Here is a 25,533-nt window from a genome sequence, read left to right on the forward strand (position 1 = left end):
ATCAGTATGCCAGAGCATGGCTGAATATGTTGTTTGTTGGCTCACTTCACTTTTCATGGCTCATTCCTCATCTCAGTCATATGCCACTACGCATATACTTAAACCGGCGCTCCTCCAGCGTCTGAGACAGACGTTTGTGTCTATAGGACGGCGTCTGAGTCTCACACACGCACACACACACTCAAAACAAACACTTGCTCAATCAAGCAACTATTCCCAAACCTCCTTCACACAGACTACCGAATCTTATTCCCCTCCTCTGTCTTTCCTCTGACATCCCGCCCCCCCCTTTAACTGCATTGTGTTGCAAATACAAAACCCAAGCTGCCGACTGCCAACAAAGGTTGCCTTGGATACGCACTCGGCGCACACACACGCTCTCCGAAACACTCGCACAATGGAGCTAAAGGGGCCCCCAGGAATGAACGGAGCCTGGGAACGGGGATCGGGGAGAGCAGGCAGAAAGAAGGAGGGGGACTCTAATGAACGAGACTGACCTGTTGACACTCGTGGTGGACTCCCATCGACCAGCTACGTCTAGAAAGCTTCCTTTCATTAACTATTCCTGTGCCTTCTCATAAAGAACTCACAGACCACGGCTTTTTTAGGAGATGGTATATAATGTGACATACATTAGCGTTGCAAGGTTTGGCTTGGCAAGACTTTTTTTTTAAGAAATCAACAAAGACACATCAAATTGATCAAAAGCGGCAGCTGAGACATTTATATATAATATTTATGTCTTTTTGAATTGCCCGTTGTATGTTGGATATTGCAATGAAATTCAGACAAATTGCAACGAATGCAAATGAAAGTAAACGTTCTTTCAAACTCCCCATATCTTGAAGGGATACTCCAACCTAAAATGAAAATAATTGTGTTCTGAAGACTATGTTTTTTTACGGGTTTGGAACGGCACGGCGATTAATAAACATTTTCTTTTTAGGGTGGAGCATCCCTTTAAAGAAACCTGAAAACGCGCGGCAGGTCTCCCACAAAATTATTGATAACAGTAAGTCATGTTTCTTGAGCATCAAATCAACATCATTTTCTGAAGGATCGTGTGACACTGAAGTAACGATGCCGAAAATACATCAATATAAATGCCTCGCTTGCCTTGGTGAGCATAAATGGGAAAAACATTACTTTCAAAACATTTTTTACTTTTTCCGATTTCCAACCCAAAAATGTTCCAGTCGGTCTGCATTCTAGACAACCTCTAACGGTGAATTCTCCCACTTCCACTTCCACTTCCGCTTGAAAATTACCCATAATAAACCTCTGCTTTAGTTGTCTTGGAATTATTTCAGGTTAAAGCTGGTATTGGTCGATCTGCACCGACGTTAAAAGTTAGATGTTCGACTTTGAGCTCCATTCCAGCGTTAAATTTCAAGGGGGAGAATTTTGCCGTACCAAATACAGAGGTCCGATCCGAAAAGTAAAATGAGAAATAAGAGTGGAAGCAGGGGAGGTTCAGGCTAAGGTTCAGGTTCCGATCACACGCTAAGAAAAACAGCCAGTAACGGGCCTAAACGTGTCAACATTTCAAGTATTCTTAAAAAAAGTTCCCTTTCTTCAAAAATAAACTATTACAGAAGCGAAACGGTTTCGCATCACAGCACAACACATACAGAGATCACGAACGCACTAGTAATGCAACCCTTTGTAACCACAGACATCTTATACATAGAATGTATTGCGTTCCAGTTTTCCAACGTCGTGTTCGCGTTTCAGCCGTTTAAATAAAATGTGTTCCGAAAAGAGCAATAAATCCGAGCTAACTATCTCCGAGCGCACATCCCAGAGTGACGGTCTTTGTGTAAATATTCAAGGATTTGACATTTGCAGCGAGAGAGGTTGAAGTCAAGCTAGGACATTTAACAATGTCTGACTTGTTTCACACAGAGGTGCAAGCACAAGATTTCGTCTTCACAAGCATGTTGAAAAATAACACGTGGTTATATTATCCATTGTAAATAATGGAATGATGCATGAAGCACAGTTTAGAAGTAACTTTCTAACCAAGCGGTTTTTGTGTACTGCAACACGGCAAATTTGTAAGAGCAACTCGAGAATCTGCACTGGGATACCTCAAGCAAAACTCTACTTTAAGGAATCTGGAAATAATGGAATAAATGGACTTTGCGACCAACATGGTCCAACCTGGTTTAACCAACATGGTCAAAGGTAAATGTTGCTCAATTAAATTTTATGTACTATTATTTCAATATGAATTTTTGCGATTGGGAGTTAAGGATACATTTATTTGCCAACTTACTTGGTTCTCATACACCACCTTTCAAATGTTTGGTTTTTTAAATGTTCTCCTTAGCTCACCAAAGCTGCATTTATTTGGTTAAAAATAGAATAAATTATATTGTATTTTAATTGTAATAATTATATTGTTTTGTTCAAAACTATTGTTGGTGCCAATAGCCTAGTGGGCAGCGCGCCAGCATGTAACTCCGTTGCATTGCGGGTGTCTTTGAGTTCAGATCTTGGTTTAAGGAGCTTTCCTGATCCCACTTCACATCCTGTCAACTTCACACGATCCTATCCCAACAAAGGCAAACCGCCAAAAATAAATCTCAAAAGAATATTACTATTTAAAATGCCGGTTTTCCGATTTTAATACATGTTAAAAGTATAATTTATTCCTGTAATGCAAAGCTAAATTATCTTTATCAGTGTCACATGATCCTTCAGAAATCACTCTAATAGACTCATTTGCTTGCCCATGTAACATTTCTTCTTAATATCGTCAATGTTGAAAACAGTCGTGCTTCTTAATATGTTTGTGAAAACATTCATTTTGCCATTAATTGTTAACAAGGAATCTGACAGCAGCCAGTGCTCCACACAGAGATGATCATCATCCAGTCTGTCTGAAATGACATGAAGAAACAAAACAAACGGAGACAGACTAAATCCAGAAGAACTGTGACAACGTCTCCCAGATGCTTTAAGAAACCCGTGCAAACCGGTGCAAAATCTGCTTTAAACGCAAAGGAGGAAACACAGAATGCTGATATAATAATAGTAATTTAATTTAATAGAAGTTAACTGATGAAGAAAAGCAATTTATGACAGCATTTCTACACTAAAACTTTCAACGGTACTGTGTCTGTAGCTTTGCAAGTAGGTTTCTTGAAGCATCTTGGAGGCTTCGCCACAGTTCTACTGCATTTGGTCTGTCTCAGTTAGTTCTGTTTCTTCATGTCATTTGAGACAGACTGGATGATGATGATGAGATCAGATCCATGTGTAGAGCACTGGCTGTGTCAGACTTGTACAAACACAAATCTCACTGAATTATTACGATTAATGGCAAAATTAATGTTTGGAAATGTAAACTGATATTTCCTACTAATACACTACAACAAAAGATAGAAATAACTGACTTAATTTTTTAGCTACGGATATAAATACATCTAATAATTTTGGAAGTAGAAAGCTGAAAACATTTACTTGAAATCAAAATCAAGTTCTTTGCTGTCATTTTTGATCAGTTTTGATGAATGCTTGCTTAATACGCATGAATAAAAAAAATCTCTCTGACCTCAGCCTTTTAAAGGCTTGTGTACATCACTGGAAAATAGTAAACCTTGTTCTGTGAAACGCTCGTGAGATTCGCAGCTTGTCACGGTCGAGGTTACCATCTAGAAACGGCCGTGATCCCTAGAAAAGCACAGTATCGTTTCGTTTACAATCACAGACAGCCGCGATGACTTACCCTGATGCAATGAGCGCCCGTGACTGTGCCATGGCGATTCTCTGCAGGGCGGGGCGGCTAAGGCCAGCCAGACTGCTGCGAGGCGGCACCGGGGCGGCACAAGCGGCCGAAGCCGTCGACACGGGGCCCAGGACGCGAGCAGAGGGCGTGGGAGCGCAGGTGGTCGCTGTAGATATAAGGGCGCTGGAGGGTGCAGGTGCGGTAGGGTTGGGCGCCGAGGTCGTGTGGGGTATGGCTGAAGGCGGCGGGGGTGGCGGCACAGCGGGTGGAGGAGGACGGTTGGAGGATATGGACAGGGCGGCAGTGGCTGAGCCCAGCAGGGAGAGGGAGTGTCCGAAGCCTCCGCTAGCACCCGAGGTGGAGTTCCTATGCGGAGAGAGGACTCGGGACAGGGATGGAGGGTGAGGCAGGGTAAGCGAGTACGAGTGTCCTCTCGATGGCGCTTTTGGGCTCGGCGGCTTGGGTACGGGTGGGGGCTTCCGCCCGAGAGTTTGTGCCATGCTAGGGGTCTTGACGCCCAAGACTAGCATACACTGCTGGCAGGAACACGGCTGACCCAGAGAAGTAATAGCAGAAGCTGGGAGAGCTCCGCTGGGATAGGCACTGCCGTTCCCTCCGCTGACCCCCGATACGCCCACCCCCAGGAGTCCGCCGCTTCCAGCGGACGACCACGCATGCGGTTTGGGAAGCGGGCCGGAGACGAGCGGGTAGGCCAGGTCCGAGCGCCTCTGGATGCGCCGGCGCCGTTGCGTCTGTCCGTTGATCTGCGTCATACTCTGCAGGTCTATAAGGTAGCAGAAGCCCAGCGGCGTTAAGTCCAGCCAGGGCTGCTGCCGGTCCCGGGCCGCCTGGATGGCAATGCTGACCTCGGTGTCGTACGGCGTCCACGAGCCCGAGTCGTTCTCCCATTCCCACACCCATCCCTGACCCGGAGCCGACCGCGGGTCATAGAAGCTTCGACGCACGGGTCTTAGTGTACCTGTAAGGAAGAGCAGAGATGTAAAAGTTGTTTGATGAGTACAGTTTCCATTCTTGCCTATTTATCTTGAATTTGGACATGAAGGTAAAATAATTGCTTCACCTAAAAATTTTGCAGGCACCCTCACTTTGTGTCAAACCAATAAGACTACCGTTCATCTTCGGAACACAAATTATCTATATTTTGTTATGAGCACATATTAAAATGTATTGTTTATATATATGTATGTCCACTGTACAGTGTTTCTACACAATTTTGTGAAGCTATAAATAAACATGCATGCTTTATAATACATAGTTTCACTAAACCAATGTCTGTGACAAATTGTCATTTGGATTGCTTTTACAATGTCTTCTTGTACTTTTAAAGCGCAAACATCTTGGTTGTGTTAACAAAGATGAGGACAAAATATTAAAAGGATCTTCACTTGTGTTCTGAAGATGAATGGAAGATTTATAGCTGTATTATTATCGTCATTGTTGTTTTATTATCATTTTCACAATTATTAATACTTGTATTAAAAACAAAATTCACTATATTGCCAAAGGTATTGGGTCACTCCCTTCTAAGGTTTGACTACTTTAGTAATATCCATTTTTTTTAATAGTTTTGAAGGGCTGAAATGTTTGGGGGGAAAAAAACGGTTGCAGTTTAATTAAAGCCTCTCAGAGGCATTTTGACTGTGTCAGTGTCTTTTTGCTGTATACACATTGTGAAAAAGTTGCAAACTTGTAAACATGTCAGCAGTGCGGACATAGTTCATACAGACTGAAAACAATGTTAGAATAGCAGTTCATAACGCAATCAATTTAGGCCGTGATACCAAGCTTGCTGCAGAAGAACTTTACTACACCTGGTTTAATTCATCATCTGAGAACACGACACCCTGAAACAGAGGTCAATTACCAAGTTATCCCAACTAAATTAACGAAACTTCATTTTCAGTTTTTGGGTTTTCGGCCAAATGAGTCTTAAACAACGCCAAATGCAAAGATACGTCAAGGACGTTACAACGGTTAAGCGGCGGCGGAGACGCTACACCGACAGCACAAGATAACTTTTGTTGTGTCTTTCCAAAGCAAACCTCAAGAATATATTTCAGACATAATAAAAACAAATAAAGCCTTGTTACGTCTGTTCCAGATTCCGAAGCGCAAGAGAATCGCGCTACAGTACAATTAGTCTCAAAATTTGACAGTCCAACAACACAAAGGTTATCCATCCGAGCCCCCCTTCATGACCTCGCTCTACTACCATTCATTTTCCCATCTCCTCCTCCCTCGTGTTTTGAAGCGATGGGCCGCTACCCTTCGCCGACCCTATTCTCTCCATTCCTCCATCTTCCCATGAAGTCTAGTCAGACCCGCACAATGGCCTTTGTCAAGCATTGGGTGATGGAGACTCCCAAAATTCTGACAGCCAACAATCCACCCCTTTGTTTCGCCTTCACGTTGGCCCTCGTTACAGCTCCAAATCATTCCGTCCTTCTCGCCAGCAAAGCACTCGTGTGCATTGACGAAAATCATTAAGAGTTCATGGCAGACCCGACTGAACTCTGCACTGGATGACACATAAACAAGTGTGAATTACAAACACCAAGCTGAAAAATGACATCAAGCGATCTGGCTTGAGGAAAATGAAGAGGCTGTTGCCGAAATGAAGGTTTTGAGGCCCAGCCCATCCATTTTCACAGCACACCGAGCTCCCAAAACATCTGCAGACGTTTGCCTTCAAGCCATCTCAATACAGAGCTGAGATTATTAGCGCGTTTGATTGATCTCGGAGTAAAGGAACCGTATTAATACAAATGCAATGGAGGCGCTAGAAGATGCATGTTAAAATCAGGTAGGATATCGTTCCCTCTCACCGGTATCTTGCCGAAACTGGTGCATAGACTGCAGGTCAATGATGTACGGGGATAGACGCGAGTCGACCTGGCCCAGCACCACGCTCCCGGCGCCGCGAGGGTCGCTGCGGATCACCGCCTCGATGTGATGGGACACCGCCGGGCTGTAGGGTCGCCAGCGCCCGTGCTCGTTCAGCCATTCCCAGACGACCACGGCCGAGGCTAACAACATCTCATACCTACGCGAAGAAAAATGAAATCACGTCCACAACAATGGCATCTGATAGCGTCTTGATTCAGTTCATTATTTTGCAGCGACTAATTCCCGTGTACGGCACAGGTGCGTTTATAAGCAAGCGATGCATTTGACCACAAAGGGAATGTTATGCAGCAAGCTGTGGCAAGCCACTGTAACATTTAGTCCTGAAAATAACTACTGTTCTGTGTTTCTGTAACGTGCATATTACGTATTTCCTTCGTTCATGTTATTATCATTACTAGAATCGTTGGCTATTGCAGATTTACTAATATGTAATTATTAAACACTGGGACCTAGTATCGATTTCAGCTGATATTAGAAATATATTTCCACCTCACCCGTCACTCTTTTTTTGCTTTCATTGATATTTATTAATAGTAAAATGTTACAATTAACTATTGCAATAGACTCTAAAGTGTTTGTGTCCTATTTAGCTGTCCAAAAAAACTGTAACAGGTCCTAGCAACACCTAGAATAAGAACCACTGACTGAGTAGTAAATGATATCTTATCCACAGATACCTGTAGAACTAAGTAGCAAAAATATGCAATTTGTCACGATTAAGCGTGACTTTTCACTTTTAGGGTATTGCCCGATAACAAATGTAGTACTGGTAGTGAAAAATAAACAATCACGATAGCTACTTACTAATGATAAAATGAATTATTAGTGATATAAAACAGACAAGAGACGTTAAATGTGCAAACGGCTTGCCACAGAATGTTGTTACATGCAAGACATTTTAGTAAGGCATTTTCTTCCTTTTGCATCCTTAAGAATGACCACACTTCGATACATTATTGGGAAAGAGGATCTTTAAATGTTAGCCGTCATTAATATCCCCTCTCTTCAAATATGTAAAATGGTAGCCGTTTGTGATGGTGACTCGGTTACTTGTTTCATCTGTCAATTGTAACATGTTCACAACCCTTTTTTTTTTAACAGAACGTGCACGATGCAAGCCCACCGCAAAGCAAAAGGCCCGTTTTCTCCCAAATGCGACGAATTAAGACATGCGAGCACTCACCAATAAGAGATCGTTCGCGTTTGCTCGTTTGCATTCAGATCGTTGCAGAAGGAGGTGATTCCTTGGGCGAATCCATCTTAACTTGAGCAAAAAGTAATCGTGCGATGTAACAATAGTCCCAGATTTTTTTTTCTCAGAGGAAAGCGCTAATCGAATTATTGCATTATTTTGCATTAAACGCACGGTCGAAGCAACGCGCAGTTAAAGATCTTCTAAGCGACATGACTCGTTCCTCCTACTGCCATGTAAAGACATTTAAATCTTATTCTTATTCCAGTAAGGAATGTGCAGGATTCTTCGATTGTTTGCGTGCGTCTGCCTGCGGCCACGCCCCCTGGGGCTGAACCGACCAATGGCGCGGCGGGTTCGACGCCCACTGGCGTTCAACCGACCAATGGTCAGCGCAGGAGGGCAACTTCCGACTAAATTTGTCTCCTCCCAAAACCTTCACAAACGTACGTGCGGTGTACGGTTATACGTGCGGACACGAAATCGTACGTTTTAACGGTGGCCGTCGCATAAAATGAGATTTAAGGCATTTTGCATTAGTGTTTCTAGTTGTTAGGAGTCCGCTATTTTCTGTAAAGAAAAAAAGTAAGTGGAGATGCCGGGGATTGAACCCGGGACCTCATACATGCGAAGCATGCGCTCTACCACTGAGCTACATCCCCCTCTATATTCCCCTCACGGAAATCATGGCTATAGTTATAAAACTGTGAAAAAAAATCTCGCTATTCGCACGCGGTATGTGGGTATGTATATATTACGTGAAGTTTTATGCATTATGTAGCTTACGGGAACCTGAATTCATTATATTCGTTTCATCACTAAAGAAATATTCCCAGGACTACGTGTGTGACTGTGCTTCAAGTAGTATCGTCTTAATTCATGACACAGTCCCATTTTAAGCAGCATATGCAAATATGTAATCTTGTGTAACCCAAAAACAATAAGAGATGTGGTTCCTGGTTTGCAGCCTCAAAATGGTTGGTGGTTTTATGCCCCAGTGCTGTATCAGAGCAAACGTTAAGTCCAGCTCACATTCATCCCAATAGACATTTTAATGGCTCAACCCATCAGTGCTCACAGCGAGATCACACTTAAACAATTTTGACAACAGCCGTGTTGACACGAAAATGTTTTAATGGTAAAAATATGTACACCTCACGTAAATGTTAACGAGTTTCACAATGTATTTTCACGCGGTCACCATTTGCAGGAAAAAAACAACAACAACAACAACAGCAACAGGAAGTGGATACAACTTAACAGATTACAGAAAATGGTGTGGAACCGTTTTACTGGCTTTTAAGGTTAGTCCAATAAAACTTGCTGTTTCGTATTTTTAAAAAGCAAATTTCCTCTAAATGATCAAAATGAAGCTTAAGAACCTGTTGCACACAATCTACTAGGCTATATGCCTTCTCCCATTTGACTGATAATGTAGTTTCTTTAGCAAATAGTCCTTTATATAAATAGGTTGATACACATGTCTTTTTTGTTAAAATGTGAATATCAAAAATTATACAATATAATAACCATCTTTCGAGGAATGTTTATTCGTACAATCATCATCATTCAGTCATCACCATATTGCATTACAAAACACAAAACTACACAGATTGGATCATAAAACTAAGCATTTAAACACCATCATACTAAGAGTGACAGCTGACATTAAAATGCATTTTATCTAAGTATAGGTCTTATATACCATTATAAACATCTCATTGATTTACTTTACACACCATACTTCAAACTTTTTATCCGTCATAAAAACACATATGAAAACTTTTTTTTTTAATTGTTAAAATAAAAAAAACCTTTTACATTTGCAGGGTTGAACCGACTCATAGTTATGAAAAATGTTTTGTGCCGAGCCGTCTTATTTCCCGCCTTTTCAATTCAAAAGCAAGATCTCTGTGCTTTTCACAAAGCAGTCAAGTCATTCCCATCTTTGTTCTCCTCAGACCAAATTGCACTACCTGTAAACGGCTTCAGATCTACGAGCAGCTCCACTTTCTCTGTATCCTTCACCTCCTGACATTTATCCTCCTCTCCCGCCGCCTCCGTCTCCTTCCTTTCCTCCTTCTCCTCTTTCTTTTCCGCCTGCATCTTCGCCCTCTCCCTCAGGTCAACGCTGGAATAGTCATCTGAAGAATCATTCCTGTCGTCATCTTGTTCTTGTTGCTCCCCCTCCTCTGTGTAACTGTCATTCTGTTTGTCCTCTTCTTCACCCTCCTCGTCCTCTTCGTCGTGACCTCCTATGTTCTCCTCGTCGTCACGCTGTTGAGGCCAAATGTGGACACCCAGTCTGTTCTCCACAACCCCGACTCCTTGTCTCAGTCGATCCCGTAGGCCGCCGGGGGCAAAGAGCATGCGCTGGACGGTGTACTGTCCATTTGTGTCCGCGTTAAGTTTTTTATAAAAGTACAACAGAACCAGAACGAGTATGATCCATAGGAAGAAGAGGGTGATGACAATCGGGGTATTGTCTTTAACACTCGTGTCTGTAGCCATGACTAAAGAGACAGGGACAATTAATGCAAAAATGTTAGCAAATGACACATTTATAAATGTAAAAATTATGCATTAAATGTTTAAAAAAAAAATCAAAATAATTATACTATAATTATACCAATTATACTTCAATTTAAATGCAATATAAAAGTAAAAAAACATTTATCAGTACACTTTTTAAGTTGAAAAAAGAAAATATTTAGTTTAATAACACATTTAATATGTTAGTTATTTGTGAAAGTTACTAGCGATTTTTGAGTGAAAATTGTTTCTACACCAATTTTTTCTGCGCACAAGAATACATAAAATTTGCAGCGTCTTCGTCAGTGCTATTTTAGCATCGATATACTATTATATTTGAATATTTTAAATCAGTTTTTATTTTTGTATTTTGTATTTTTCAAATTTCAACACATTTGTTGCATGTATCCGCCAAATCCCCCAAATATGTCTATATAATTTATATTCATTTTTTCAGTTTTAGGTTTTTTTATTTAATTCATAGTAAAACTGAAAATTAAATGAAAATGAGAAATGTTGCTCTGGCAACTAGTTGAAGTAAAATAAGTATATTACTCTTATATAATAAATTTTATTTAGATTAATAATTAACATTTTAGATTAACATTTATTTTATTTAAATACATTAGTTTTTAGTTTTATACTGGCATTTTAGCTTTAGCTGCAGTACAAAAGTACAAAACTGTCTGTAATATGTATACATTAGGTACTAATACGTACTTTTAACATACTACTATGCACTTTTAAAGTACTAATATGTACCTTTAAGATACTTTTACGTACGATTTAGAAGAAAATAAAGTACAAAGAGGTACTTTTTAGCTTCTGTACCGTACCGCCCTGGACAACTTTGTACCTTTTTTTTTTCAGTGAGTGTGGGTTTTCAGCAACACGTTTCAAAAACTGTAATAACCTGTGGCTTCTTTGCCCACACGAACAGCAGCTCCTGCTATACACCGTTTGATAGTAAAGCCTCAGAGGTGCAGTAGCACGGAAGTAAGCATGCTTGCATTACTTTTGAAAAATTGGCAGGAAGTCCCTTTGGCTTTTCACATCGTTATTGCAGTGCAAACGAAAACCTTAATGCACTTCTCTGTGACACTTTTACACACACCAACACCGCCTGTTAATGTCTAAATAAATGAGCTTCAAACCACTTAACAGCACTTTACAGCTATTCACAAGTTTTGCTAATGCAGCTGTGCATGTGCTCGAATACGGCCCCCCGGCGGATCACAGCAATTTTCTTGCAAATGTGTCTCCGCTGCCAAATCATCGGCCAGATTTGATGATGCCAAATGACAATACCCAAAGAAAGGAAAATTAAGTAATTAACTGTTGAGTTTAAATGCCATGCATGAAGTAGGCCTACTTCTAAAATACTGTTTATTTCAATTTGCAAGCGAAAACAGAGTCTAATAGTAAACCGCAGGTTACCAGTATATAAATATATATTTTAATATGTATTTCAAATGCTGCTCATATCTCATATTATACGCACCGCATGGCAATTAAAATAAATAGAAAACATGTTAAAAATCGAGTAAAAATAAACTTACCTTTATTCAACTGCCCTTAAACCCATAGCCCATGAGAGCATAAAATAGAACATTCAAATTGGTCATGATCATATAAGCAGGAAAGAGGGGCGGGAAGAGAGAGAGAGAGAGAGAGAGAGAGAGAGAGAGAGAGAGAGAGCTAGAGAGAGAGAGAGCTAGAGAGAGAGCTAGAGAGAGAGCTAGAGAGAGAGCTAGAGAGAGAGCTAGAGAGAGAGCTAGAGAGAGAGCTAGAGAGAGAGCTAGAGAGAGAGCTAGAGAGAGAGATTTTTCAGTCTGATTGAGATGACAGATTTTTGATGTAGGATATACATTTTAAACACCTTTTTCTGCATCGGTTTACCGTTTTGTTTCCTTATTAAATTCATTGACTTATTTAATGGTAAGTGGGTAACGCTGAGGTACATGTAATAAAGAAATGTGCACATGATTTAAAAAATAACATCTGGCTTGAACTTCAGAATGATTAAGAAACCGGTTTGACTAAATATGCACATTTGATAGCTAAACAGAAACATTTCAAAATAACATGCGTTCAAAAATATCTGGTATATGGAGTCCGCACAGGAAGAGTTGAGTGGAACATAGTTTCCTTTAGATGTGCGATGAAGCACAAGGCTTTTTCAGACCACATCCTGTTATAAACGTCGAGCATAAAGATGCTTGAAAACAAGAATGCCTCGCTTTTCGTGCAGAGGAGAATTATCTCAAATTAGTTATGTGTGAGAAGGGCGGCGAACTTGAGATATTTCTCAAACCGGTTAAGCATTCCTCAAATCAGTAACGTGTCATTTCAGCATTAGTTAACTTTGCTACCTATTTTTCCAGTGCACACTTACAGTAGAAACTGCCGTCTAGCGCTAACGCCTATTCACTTCTAAAAATAGCACCGAGCATTTTGTTTTGAACTCATTCGCTTGCGTGCGATGAATAATAAATCCAACTTATAGACAGTAGAAATGGGTGAATGCCGTTTATTAAAAAGAACAGATGCGGTTAGCACTTAAGTTTTAAGTAAATGGATACTTAGATAATTTACAACATATACAGCTGATAAAGCTAGACTTAAACAAAATCGAGTCGACCCTCGGTTCGAGTCATCCCTGATTGTAGTGCCCATGATTAAAGACTAAAAATAAAACGAATACAAAAACACCACCGTCAACATCAACACCACATCATTCTACTATTATTTTTCAGATTCAATCAAACAGGAATGAAGCACAATTATTCGTCGAGAGGTACAAAATGAATCCCAACAAACCTGCCAAGAACACGTCCAGGTCACCTCAAATCAAAGGAACGATATATAATGAAAACGATCGCTTACAAACTAAATCATTTGCATTTTCATGACAATAAGGCATATTTTGGATTACCATATTGTAAAACTCAATGCATCATAGTGGTATTTGTTGTACTGCTTTAAAGTTAACCTTACACGTAAAAAAAAAAAATATGCTAAAACATTATAAGGAATAAAACAAAACTTGATTAATTCTGAAAAATTAATTATAATTAATTTCAAATGTAATCAATGCCAAATGAAATCTGACCTGGACATTTTTCATCTTTTTGGAAACCCTTGCTCTAAAGTTTCTTCGTTATACTCAAAGCGTACAAAGTCCTCCAACACCAAGTACAGTTTCTATCACATGCTACTCACGTATCCACGTATTAAAACTCTAACAACATCCAAAATCAATGCTACACGTGTTAAGACAAAACAGATGGAAGAGAGGAGCTGTTGAGGGCAGCTGAACCCATGAACAGTGCTGGTCAATATACGAATGTTGATAAGCACCATCAAACTTTAGTGAAAGAAAGCAAATCGATTCAGCATGTTGGATTATTACATTTCCTGAAGGTTTCAAGATTCAAACTACTTTCATTAAGTAGGAGCATTTATAATTGCAGAGGCTACGAGAGATTATCAAGTCTGCTTTTTCAATTTCAAGTTTGAATCTTAATGCAAATGTTGACCCAACCAAATTCAGACTTCGAAGTCTGTAATTAGCATTAGCAAGTACCTGATGTAACAGCCCTATTAAAAGCACAAAATGAGCAGCATTTAGGACATTAATATCAGTGCATTAAAACCCAAAGTGTACCGATAAAGCTCAAAGCTCAATTACGTCTTTGTATCTCTGCGTCACAGTAATGGAACTACATTTCCCATAACCCTTCAGGGAAGCTTTCTGAATCTGGGTAAGGCTATGTGTTGTGTGATATGTTTGTAGTTTCCTTCACACTTCTCCATCCTCGATACGGGCAAGCTGCCTTTCCAGGACATCGATCCTGTGACCCTGAGCCAGAACCAGAGCACGGAGCGCCCGAATCTCTGTCAGGATATCAGAGAGATGGTCCTCCTGTGCAAGAAAGAAAAACATTTGGGCTTTAAACAGGCAAGCATCAAGTCAAAATATATTTAATATAGTGCTGGGCAATAATAAATCATAAAAATACTGATTAATACTAATATAAATATATTTAATATACCACCCCAACCTTTTTATATATATATATATATATATATATATGTGTGTGTGTGTGTGTGTGTATATACATACATACAGCAAAAAGCAGATAACTGTTTCTCAGCACTAAAATGTTAAAAGATATATATATATATATATATATATATATATATATATATATATATATATATATATATATATATATATATATATATATATAATAGAAATAGATGAATAGTTGAAATATCTAGATGAATAGTTGCAATTATCTTTATTAAAAAAACTGAAAAGCAAAATATAATCTCTGAATTATGAAAAGTACTGCAAGTTTCTATAATGTTTTTATATCTCACAATTCAGCCATTTTTTTTAATTGTGAGAAATAAAGTCCAAATTGGGAGATGTGTCACAGTTGCCTTATATTTTTATTTTTTAGATCTTGTGGCAGAAATGGCCTTCTATACAATAGTAAAACAGTGACAGGTTTGCCATTGCATAAACATTTTCTATTAAAAATAGAAATCTAAAAAAATTGAAATAGTAGTAAAAATTAACGTGAACTCAGTTCTATCTATCTATGCTGTAAAATATTTCTAAACTTGTAATTCACCTCTTTCTTCACTCTCTCTATTCCTCCATCTACATCTACACTTCTTCCTTGTCCGTGGCCCAAGCCCTCGCTCTCCACCTCGACCGCCATAGGGTTTGCTGGAGCGGTGGTGCTGGTGGGACTAGTGTTGGTCTGAGAGAGCAGTTTGGGTCGACCTCGAAGCGTGCCACATTTGGACGGAGGGGCCGTGTAGCCTCCGCTCAGAGACACAAGGGCCGGAGGAGAGTCCTGTCCCGCTATCCAATCTTCTGCCAGTAGAGCGGGTTCTAATCCCGCCGTATCTGGGTACAGGTCCCCTTGAAACAGGTCGGACTGATTGTGGGTGGAAATAAAAACAACAACAACAAAATTAATTGAGACAGAGTGATAAATAGCCTTAAACCTTAATCAAGTCAGACACCATAGTGAGTTAAACATGCATGAAAATGGGGCTGTGAGAATATAAAAGTCCAAGTGATTTTCTTGGGCTAAGTCCTTTCAAAACGTTAACGAAATCCTTTTTTTAGGAAAGACGCTTCATTCGCTGAACTCTATGTTGTTAACATTACAATTCATTAAACACAATCCTCTGTCCATCACAGTCTTGGTTTCATTCAAAACGTAAATGTTGCTGACTTAGGTCTACATGCCAGTGAGTGGTTAGCAAAGGCAACTGAAACATTTCTACTTCCTCTTTCACAAAATTCCAAAAAAAAAAAAAAATACAGCGGAACACCAAAAAATACCTGAAGTAAGCTAATTATAGTATAAATTCATGTTAAGTTTCACATTTTATTTCTGTTTTGTCTTTCAGATCACTCAAAAATGGAAATGATGTCATCATTTTCTCATCCTCATGTCATTTCTAAAGCCACGGGCCTTTTTCTTTAATGAGTAAATGACGACAGAATTGTTTATTTTTGAACAAATTGTTAGGGCGTGAAGTGTAGGAAGTATGTTTATTTTTACAAACTGAGTAAATTTATTTTTTGCGGCAATGAATATGTGACAGTTTCCTGTACGTTTCCATGTGACATAAATAAACAAAAATAAGCATAAATAAACGGTCCAGTGTTTTGTTTAGAAACTGACAACGTTATTCCTCAATATGTCAACTTGAGTAAATGTGAGCATGTTCACCATTTTTTAATGAATCTCAGTATTTCAAATAGAGATGGATTTTGTAGATGTCAAAATAGTAGTCTGCTTAATTACTTAGTAACTTTCCTTTCATACTCGCTTAACACAGAAAATTACCTTGCGCGGCACGGTCATAGATATGGGCTCAACCTTCCTCTCGTGCAGTTTGTAGAACCTGATGGATTGAAATAGAGAATAATGGACAGACGCAATAGATGAAAGCACTTGAGAGATGCCGTTTAAGAATAAGTGCAGATGTGAACTAATCAATAAAAATGAAAGAGAAATATTTGGAAGAAACTACTCATGGTTCATTTCTCTAAAGTATCTTGTCAATATATGCATACTATTTACTGAAGAGAACAAACTGCATGAAATATGCGCTACTGTTCACAAGTGTGGGTTTTCTTTTTGGGAACAAATGTATATTTTTATTCAGTAAGCATGCATGCACTGGATTAAAAAAAGCAACAGTTAAGACATGTAATAATATTATATCTATTATTATTTAAAATACATGCTGTCCTTTGAACTTAATATTAATTATAATATATAATATATTATAATATTATCATTTATAATATATTATAATTATTGAGCACTAAATCATCAAATATTGTAGCAGTATTTTAAAATATAGAAAACAGTTATTTTAAATCGTAACATGTCAAAGAATTAATTTTTTTCTCAAAATAAATATAATATATATATATATATATATATATATATATATATATATATATATATATATATATATATATATATATATATATATATATATACACACACACACACACACACACTATATATATATACATCTATATATATATATATATGAAGTATTTTTTATTGCTCAATTTTATATTTCTTAGTCAAACACTCCAGCCTAATAACCCGTCTGAGAGAACGGACAACTTTTGCACTAAGCAAGAGACAACTACGGATTAAGGATTATGATTCCAATTCCATTTTAAAGAACCGAAGTAGTTTTGCACACCTTGCTATTTCACACTTGTTGACATCAACTCCTCGTTTGCTCAGGAAACCAGCACCTCTCTGTGGCTCCTTACTGCTGTACAGACTCAGGAAATGAACATACGGTGACTCATCTGTCACCTCGAAGTAACGAATAGTACAATCCCCCTGTGACAGAGAGAGACGGTGATGTGTTACAGCTCATTGACAAATCCAGATTAAATTAAGATACCAGTTATACTTGTGTTACACATGCCACAGGTACCGTGGTATACTGAACATCAAAGTATCCCGGTATTTACATCTGATAACGTCACTGTGTCATTTACCACCACTTCTTTCACAATCTCTTGCGAAATTTAAGTGAGAACAGTTTTTTCATTTTTTTTTTTTTCATTTATGCATTAAAAATGTCAAAAGTGACAAATACATTTGCATTGTTACAAAAAAATGTCAATTTCTAATAAATGCTATTCTTTCATTTTTAATCAAATAATATTATGTTATTATGGAGCAGGATCCTAAATGATATCTGGGATTGTGTGACATTGAAAACTGGAATAAAAGTTGCTAAAATTCAGCTTTAACATCACAGGAATAAATGACAATTTAGAAATATATTATATTACAATATGAGACCCTGGATCACAGTCTTAGGTCACTGGGGTATATTTGTAGCAATAGCCAAAAATACATTGTATGAGTCAAAATGATGGCAAATGCCAAAAATCTTTAGATTAAATATTAAGATCATATTCCATAAAGATATTTTGTACATTACCTACCGTAAATATATTAAAAATGAATTTTTGATTAGTACCATGCATTACTAAGAACTTAATTTGGCCAACTTTAAAGGTGATTTTCTCAGTATTTTGAGTTTTTGCTCTCTTGTGTTCCAGATTTTCAGCCAAATACCGTCCTATCCTAACAAACCAAACATCAATATTTATTTTTTAAAAATTACACTTGTAATGTTATGACTTGTTTACACGCATAGTATTTTTTTAGCAAATATACGCAGACTAGGTAAAGAAGAGATTTTTTTTTTTTTAGATCTTGCTGACTCCAAAACATTGAATGGTAGTGCGTTTATGTTTGCCGTGTGTAAATAAGAAAAACTACCTTGGGCAGTGATTGTGCCAGACTCGTTTTCTGTAAACAGCATGTTTCTGTGTAAGTTTATATCTCTGTTAGAGCTGCTGGAAGAGCCTGTTGTGCAGGAGTAAAAGGTGATCGGGTAAAGCTGGGTAATCCTACCTTGCCGCACAAGTAAACCATGTTAGTGTCTGGGTCATAGAATGGAAGCAGAACTCCGTTACTGGTGTCCATTTCCTGAGTAACCATTGGCTCAGAAAGATCCCTCTGAAATACAAAGACAAACAGAGTCATACGCGCTAGGTTATCAAAAAGGATATTACTACTTCGTGCTCAAAAACTGAACCAGACAAGATAAGAGTATTTTAGAAAGCTTATCTGATTGACTGGCAGATATAACAAATCTGCGACAAAATAAAAACTAGAAAATGCGAACTTGTCGAGACGCACTGCATGTTTGTCTGGAAGTTGACAAAGTCTTGACATTTTAAGGTCACTTGGGCCTTCTGAAGTTAAAGCCATTTGAATAGTAATTTGAAATCTGAAGGTTACGTGTGCCTTGCGCTTGCATTACTAAGCCATTGCTAAAGCTTTTTGAGTGGCTGGCAATTGCTAAGTGGTAGTAGTTTGGGCATTGCGAGCGGTTGCTAAGGTTGTTGCTCAGCTGTTCTATAATATTAGCTGATGCTGAGGCATTCTGGGTGGCTCTGACAATGGGTGCTAGGTTATGCAAGGTTGCGTAGTGGAGTCTAAATTGAACATAGTTAGCAAACTGGAGCTCAAATTCCTTTTAATTTAGGGGATATGATATATGATATATTTAATGAAGGGGATATATATATATAAAATCTTTTTTTAAATACACTAATAAATATATTATTCCAAAGTTTGGGGTTGGTCATATTATTCAAGGAAAACCATTTTGAGACCATTCTTTGTTTTGTTCAAAAGAAAAAAAAAAATATATATATATATAATAATAATAATAATAATAATAATAATAATAATAATAATAACAACAACAACAACAATATATATATATATATATATATATATATATATATATAAATAGTAGTATTGTGAGCTTTTATCATAATTTAAATGTTAATATATAAAAATATTATAAGCTGAATGTTCAACATCATTACTCCACTTTTTAGTGTCATATAAAAATTTCTTGTAACATTAAAAGTTCCTTTACAGTTACTTTTGATCAGTTTAAAGAAAGTCTTACCGATTCCAAACTGAACAGTAGCGTGCTATTTTTAGTAGGAATTACCCATAAAGCATCAGTTGGAAGATCGATCAAGTTTCTATTAACAGATTAATACTTCACCTCAGTCTCTAAAAGATAATTCAGTGCTGATAAAACACAACTGGACCTGCGATCCTCCTCTTACCGTGTCCCAGAGGGCGAGCTGTCTCTCACTCATGCGACTGAAGCCGGTTGTCAGGATTTTCCCATCAGACAGAAACACAGCCCTCATCGGCCTGGAGCCCTCGTGAGCCTTCTCCCGCACCTGAGTGTGACAATGTCAAACAAAAATCACACACGTGTGCAAAAACACTGATCTGAAGACCATTTACAGATGAGGACGAGGACAGCGCAAGGCCTAAACCACAAAGTGCATTTTTTATCGTTTTAAAGTGCTACTAATATTCTATTTAACAAGTCTGTCATATCTCAAACTGAAAGTTACATGGCAGGTCAGTGGTTATGTAATACTAATCTTCCAATGAATGCCTTCAAAAATGATTAAAGCAATTAATTATTAAGATCAAGTTCTATTTTGACAGATTTCCTGGAAATCCACTGGACCGTCACACGTGCCAAAAGCTCATTGTGGACAAAACAGCTGCTGCCCAGACGCTTGAGATCACAAACAGCAGAAACATCCAGATTAAAGAGCAGCTTCTTTCCAGCAGCTGTCAGGCCGCTTAATAAACATTCTTAGAATAATCCTATTAGTCCTCAGGTGCACTTAATGTCCATGTTTACACTGTACACCTGTATCACATTGGCCTACTAAGAACATTCGACCTACCACAAATCTGCTGTTCCTACACCACTTCTCAAAAGTTTGGGGTGAGGAAGGTTTTTCTTTACAAAGGAAATGAATCTATTCAGTCAGCAGCAATGCACTGTATTGATTCAAGTGGAAGACATTACAGTTGACTATTTTTTAAATAAATGCTGTTCTTTTGCATTTTATATTAATCAATGCATTCTGAAAAAAATGTACTATTTAAAAAAAAACAACTGTGAACTTTTGCTGTTGTTTTGAACTTTATGATTATTAAAAAAATTAAAAGAAATTGAATCATGGTTTCCACAAAAAAATAAATAAATAAAGAAGTACAGCTGTTTTCAACAATGTTCATATAATAAGCATAATGTGCTTATGTCTTGATCTGCAAATCATCATATTAGATTGATTTCTGAAGGATCATGTGAAACTAAAGATTGGAGTAGTGACGCTGAAAATCTGCTTTGCTTTACAGGTATTAAACTAGAAATAACTCTTATAATAGAAATAAAATTTCACAACATTACAGCTAATTTTACAAATAAAAAAAAAAAAAAATCAAATAAACATAGCCTTGGTGAGCATGAGAAAGATTTTAAAAATCCACTCCCAAACGTTTTTTTGTTGGTTACGACAGTCACCATGTCAGACTATTCATCGCTTACCGCCTTTAACATCATGAGGTCGGTCACTGACAGAAGATTGTGCCAAAGTTGGGCTAATATTGTGCAGTAGAACCGTGTGCATTTATTTTCGCAACTTAATCGTGAATAGACGACCAGGCTGACCTTAAGGACCGTTCCACGTCTGGGATCAATGACTCGTAAGGCTTTGTCTTTACAGGTGGTGCACAGGACGCTGCCCTCGCGGTTCCAGCTCACGCTGTATATCAGGTCCGGATGGGTGTCACTCAGCTGGTACACCAGCTCCCCGGTGCCCACATCCCACACGCACAGGACATTATCACATCCTAGGACACGGGCGAGCAAGATCGAAGTTGGCAAAAGGTGAGCAAGAAAAACACCTTACCGCTTTAAGAAATAAGATTTGCATCTTAGACATTTACATGCCAATGCAAATCAAATACAAAGCCACCTTGCTTTGGCTGGTCGCGAACAAACCTTTAAATCAATCTGTGCAACGAGCGGCCCAGTTTTAGACCAGACATTTATTTATGTCACTTCTTTACATGTGACTGACAGCTCTATTGTCTTTTCGTTACTTTAAGGCAAACAAGTCCAACGTCCAAAATTAGGACTTCATTAATGATTTAAGACGCTAGAATTAGAGCACACGCCAGAAATAGAGTGTGCCAGAACGGACTTAATCCAAGCACCGTTAGCCGCCAAAGAATATATATATATATATATATATATATATATATATATATATATATATACACAAAGTAAGAGCTTACCTGCAGTCAACAGGATATTTAGGGCAGAAGGGTGCCAGGCCAGGATGCCCACTCTTTTACTGTGGCCTTCGAGAGTCACAACGGCTTCAGACATGGGAGATGTCAGACCCCCGTCAGGAATCTGCCAAATCTGTTATGCAACAATACAAGTGTAGATATATAAGTGAATCTTTAGTGTCACATGACGCTTCAGGAATCATTCTAATATGCTGATCAGGTGCTCAAAAACATTTCCTATTATTATTAACGTTGATAACAGTTGGGCTGCTTAATATACATTATCTTTTAACAATTTTGGGAAAAAAGGAAAGGAAACAAATTAACACTTTTATTCACAAAGGACGCATTACATTGATTAAAAGTGACAGAAAAGATATTTAAAAAAGGTTTATATTGGAAATAATTGCTGTTCTTTTGGACTTTTTATTAATCAACGAAATGTGAAAAACTGCATCACAGTTTATATTAGCAGAAATACTTTTTCCAACATTGATTATTAAGCACTAGCAATATTTGAGCGCAAATAATTCTAGAAGATCATTTGACGCATGAAGATGAGAGCAATGGCTGCCGAAATCAAAGAAATTAATTGCAATTTACAACAATAATTATTTAAAATACATTAAAACAGTACACAATTATTGTAGACTGTAAAAATATTTAATAATGTTACCATTTTGACTGTATTGTATTTTATATTATATATATATATATATATATATATATATATATATATATATATATATATATATATATATATATATATATATATATATATATATATAAGGACTAGGTGATATGACCAAAATCCTAATACTGATGTATATCACAATGTAGTACATTTTGTCAATATAAAACTATTACAAAGCAGTCAGTGACGAATCTATAGGTGTGGGTTTAGTCCAAAATAATGTAAGAAACCTTGACAGTGCAGTCCTCCGAGGCACTGGCAATAACATTGTCATCATGTGGGCACCACTGCACATCCAGCACCGGAGCGGCGTGACCACACACGGTCGGGGTGTTCTGGTCCACCCGACCGCTCTAGAGGTAAGACACACAGACACTACCATTTGATTACGCAAACTAATGTAAAACACCAACTGTAAATCCTCAGGGCACGTTTAAGACATTGTTATTTTGCGAGAGAAAGCACGCCAACCTTGGCAAGCGGTAACACAAGAAAGGCTCCGCCTCCTCCGGCCTCAATGACAACAGCAATGAACTTGGGATTGGCGGCGCACAGCGGACCGTCCCATGTCACGCGCGACACTCTCACGTCATCGAGACAGTGCTCAGCCTTCCAGGCCTGGGCAAACACATGCCTGAACTTACTCTGCCTGACAACACCCCTCCTGAAGGACATGACTGCGGGAAGAATAGAGGCATGTACCATTAGTCATTACCAAGTCAATCAATCGTGGCACATTATTACACATACAGCACATAAATCACAGAAAAACACAAAGCATAGCGACTTTGTCAACAAATAATAAAACAACAGACTTTAAGATTAAATTGACACGATTATTTGCATAGTAACAATAAGAGAGCTCAAAGACCCAATGGCAATCCAGTATTCAAATACATGCGAGAAAAAAGACCAATCACAATTCAGCATGCAGGTATTGCAACGACGTCAGTGAATCAATAGGAAATTTTTTAACTTCAATCATAAATTAGTTTGATAATAAATAGAAGATAGAATACCTAAAACTGAAATGTGGTAAAAACTGTCTTTATGTCATACCGACGCTTATTTTTAAATGTTGTGTGCAGCTATTAAAAGAAAAATCATAATTATTGTCACAAACAAAAAAAAATGTACCATTAACTGAACATGCTGTAGGTTTTGCGAGCCAGCAGCGGGGCATGTTGTCATACAAGCTTTAAAAGCCATCAATGGACATTTTTTTTAAAATAACATTTAAATAGTAAAATATAGGTAATAGAAAAAAAAAATGCAGAAAAATCTACCGTTTTAATTTTAAAAATATATTAATAAATAATATTATAAATACATCTTTAATAAATATAGGCCTATATAAATTTGCATAAACGCGTATAATGGTACAAATATTTCTATTATAACATTTCTTTTTTTGGTGAGCATAAGAGCTTTTGTAAACACTTATGTTAACATTCTTTAACATTAAAGTGTGAACCTTAAATTAAAGTGTGATTAATGTGAACTAATAATGAACAATACTTTTATAGCATTTATTAATCTTAGTTAACGCTAATTTCAGCATTTACTGATGCATTACTGAAATCACAAGTTGGGTTTGTTAACATCAAAACATTAAAGTGAACTGATATGAACTAAGATAAATACTGTAATGAATTACAGTATTTATTACAGCACCTTACTGTAAAAATTATCATTCTAATTAACTTTATGAACCCTGGTTTACTGTTGGCACTAATCTAAAATCTTGCTGTCGGTAATATTGCCCATCACACAATATGCGATACCATCTTCTTTTCAGCTCTACTGACCACTAGGCTATTAGGTCAGATAGGCTTAAGTCTGGAGGTAAAAGTGAGAGCCCCTCTTGTCCAATGAAACCCAAGAAGGCTGCAGCTCTCACGTGTCTGTGACTGTGCAGGGATGAACATGACACAGCTCCAGTCAGAAACCACAAGCCATCAACATTCACACCCTCCATCACACATTTACAATCTAATGAGACTATATTTGGACAAACCCACCCCAAAAACCTCTGGCCTCCAACTTGATACAACTAGAACCCATGAAGACATGCCAAAACGGTAAAACAACCTGTAAACACCCAGCTATTAATAGCTTACAACTTTGTTAATCCTAAAGCTGCGACATGTGAACTGTGGCGTAAAGGTGAACATGCCTCAACGAAAACACACTTCTGGGATCATTTTAAATTCGGAATACAACGTGCACGGTGCAATTCATGAGAAAGAAAGCAATTAAAGCATTATTGGAATTTATTTTGTTCAAATGAAGTATAATTACAAATAAACCTGATGTCAAAACGGTCGCGTTTTAAATAAAGTAACTGTATAAATTAAATAATTAAAAATAAATTTTAAAAATTAATTGTAAAAAATGTAATTAATTTTAAACAAATTAAATTTTTATGTAAAGGAATTTAACAACGCTGTATAATATAAAATGTTTAACAATTACATAAATCACTGACCGTCAGGGAATAAATGCGGAAACACATGTAATGTAAGGCGAAAAAAATGTGCTGAAGACATGAATGACACACGATCCGGTTACATTCATTCAGTCCACTGTACCTCTGCTTGAGGATTCCTTCTTTCCTTTCTTCCCTGTTCTTTCTTAGAAAAAACCTGCTTGGTATTAATAAAGCGATGGCGGTATGGAGATGTGTTCTGTGTACAAAAAATGCAGCAATCTTTATAAACTACACTAACCCTCGCACTGTGTTGTTATCCCGGGATTTTCTGCATGGTCAGGTGGAACAATTATGTCCAAGGCAATTTCTGCAGGCACCGACAAATTAATCCATCTCGTCGGGGAACAAACGCACGGTTGCGTATTTTCAGAAGACATACAAAGCTTTCGAGCAAAATCGTACAGTCAAGGAAGTTGAAACAAACGAGGAAGAGCGTCGACGCCGCTGAAGGAGAAAAGATGATGGATGGTAAATTCCTCAGCGAATGTGCCTAGAATTAAAAGCAGCGATGTGTGAAGCTCGCCGTCGTGAGCAGTCGTCAAAATGGATGGCGATACGCCTGCGTGATACAATAAAAGTCCCGTTCCGAGCGCTTTGTGACTATTTAAATGGTACGCGTTAAAAACAACTATCTATATACTAGAACAGATTTAACCAAAGCCTATGTCTCCTGCACGTTCCCCCGTT

The 25,533-nt window shown here is 37.9% G+C and overlaps 3 protein-coding genes and 1 non-coding gene across 6 annotated transcripts in view; all 4 read right to left on the reverse strand.

Annotated features, from left to right (window-relative positions):
- The window catches only part of dtx4a (deltex 4, E3 ubiquitin ligase a), a 17,305-nt gene extending 9,129 nt beyond the window's left edge, over nt 1-8,176 (reverse strand). The window contains exons 1-3 of one of the 2 annotated variants that reach the window (XM_043243713.1): nt 7,845-8,176; nt 6,580-6,797; nt 3,734-4,712 (exon numbers count right to left, since the gene is read on the reverse strand). In XM_043243713.1, coding sequence (XP_043099648.1) covers nt 3,734-4,712; nt 6,580-6,790 — 1,190 coding nt within the window. In that variant the 5' untranslated portion in view covers nt 6,791-6,797; nt 7,845-8,176. Of the gene's footprint in view, nt 1-3,733; nt 4,713-6,579; nt 6,941-7,844 lie in introns of those variants that run through there. The other variant, XM_043243714.1, reaches the window with a different exon arrangement.
- A 267-nt stretch (nt 8,177-8,443) lies between these two features.
- On the reverse strand, nt 8,444-8,515 carry trnaa-cgc. Its single transcript has one exon. It is a non-coding gene; the product is annotated as a tRNA-Ala (tRNA).
- Nucleotides 8,516-8,969: 454 nt separating this feature from the next.
- si:ch211-119e14.1 (acidic leucine-rich nuclear phosphoprotein 32 family member B) lies at nt 8,970-12,065 on the reverse strand. The gene is made up of 2 exons (XM_043243725.1): nt 11,945-12,065; nt 8,970-10,366 (listed from the first exon to the last, which is right to left on the reverse strand). Exon 2 carries the CDS (start codon nt 10,362-10,364, stop codon nt 9,774-9,776), a length of 591 nt encoding a protein of 196 aa, XP_043099660.1. The 5' UTR covers nt 10,365-10,366; nt 11,945-12,065; the 3' UTR covers nt 8,970-9,773.
- Nucleotides 12,066-12,899: 834 nt separating this feature from the next.
- coro1b (coronin, actin binding protein, 1B) lies at nt 12,900-25,460 on the reverse strand. 2 transcript variants are annotated; one of them, XM_043243722.1, is made up of 11 exons: nt 25,085-25,460; nt 22,827-23,032; nt 22,586-22,708; nt 21,665-21,794; nt 21,036-21,217; nt 19,621-19,740; nt 18,383-18,487; nt 17,145-17,290; nt 16,265-16,322; nt 15,029-15,340; nt 12,900-14,310 (listed from the first exon to the last, which is right to left on the reverse strand). In XM_043243722.1, exons 1-11 carry the CDS (start codon nt 25,221-25,223, stop codon nt 14,188-14,190), a joined length of 1,644 nt encoding a protein of 547 aa, XP_043099657.1. In that variant the 5' UTR covers nt 25,224-25,460; the 3' UTR covers nt 12,900-14,187. The 2 variants fall into 2 exon arrangements, with proteins under 2 accessions (XP_043099657.1, XP_043099658.1); XM_043243723.1 differs by having other exon boundaries at nt 24,947-25,227.
- Nucleotides 25,461-25,533: the final 73 nt, after the last annotated feature.

The sequence above is a fragment of the Puntigrus tetrazona genome, chromosome 7, assembly GCF_018831695.1.
Source record: "Puntigrus tetrazona isolate hp1 chromosome 7, ASM1883169v1, whole genome shotgun sequence".
Lineage (NCBI taxonomy): Eukaryota > Metazoa > Chordata > Actinopteri > Cypriniformes > Cyprinidae > Puntigrus > Puntigrus tetrazona.

Coding starts and splice junctions, on each gene's coding strand:
- coro1b (XM_043243722.1), bottom strand. CDS start 25,223: ATGTCTTCTGAAAATACGCAACCGTGCGTTTGTTCCCCGACGAGATGG. Junction 22,709..22,826: donor TTGTGTTACCGCTTGCCAAG/GTTGGCGTGCTT, acceptor TCTTACCTCTAG/AGCGGTCGGGTGGACCAGAA. Junction 14,311..15,028: donor TAGAGAGAGTGAAGAAAGAG/GTGAATTACAAG, acceptor TTTCTTGCACAG/GAGGACCATCTCTCTGATAT.
- si:ch211-119e14.1 (XM_043243725.1), bottom strand. CDS start 10,364: ATGGCTACAGACACGAGTGTTAAAGACAATACCCCGATTGTCATCACC.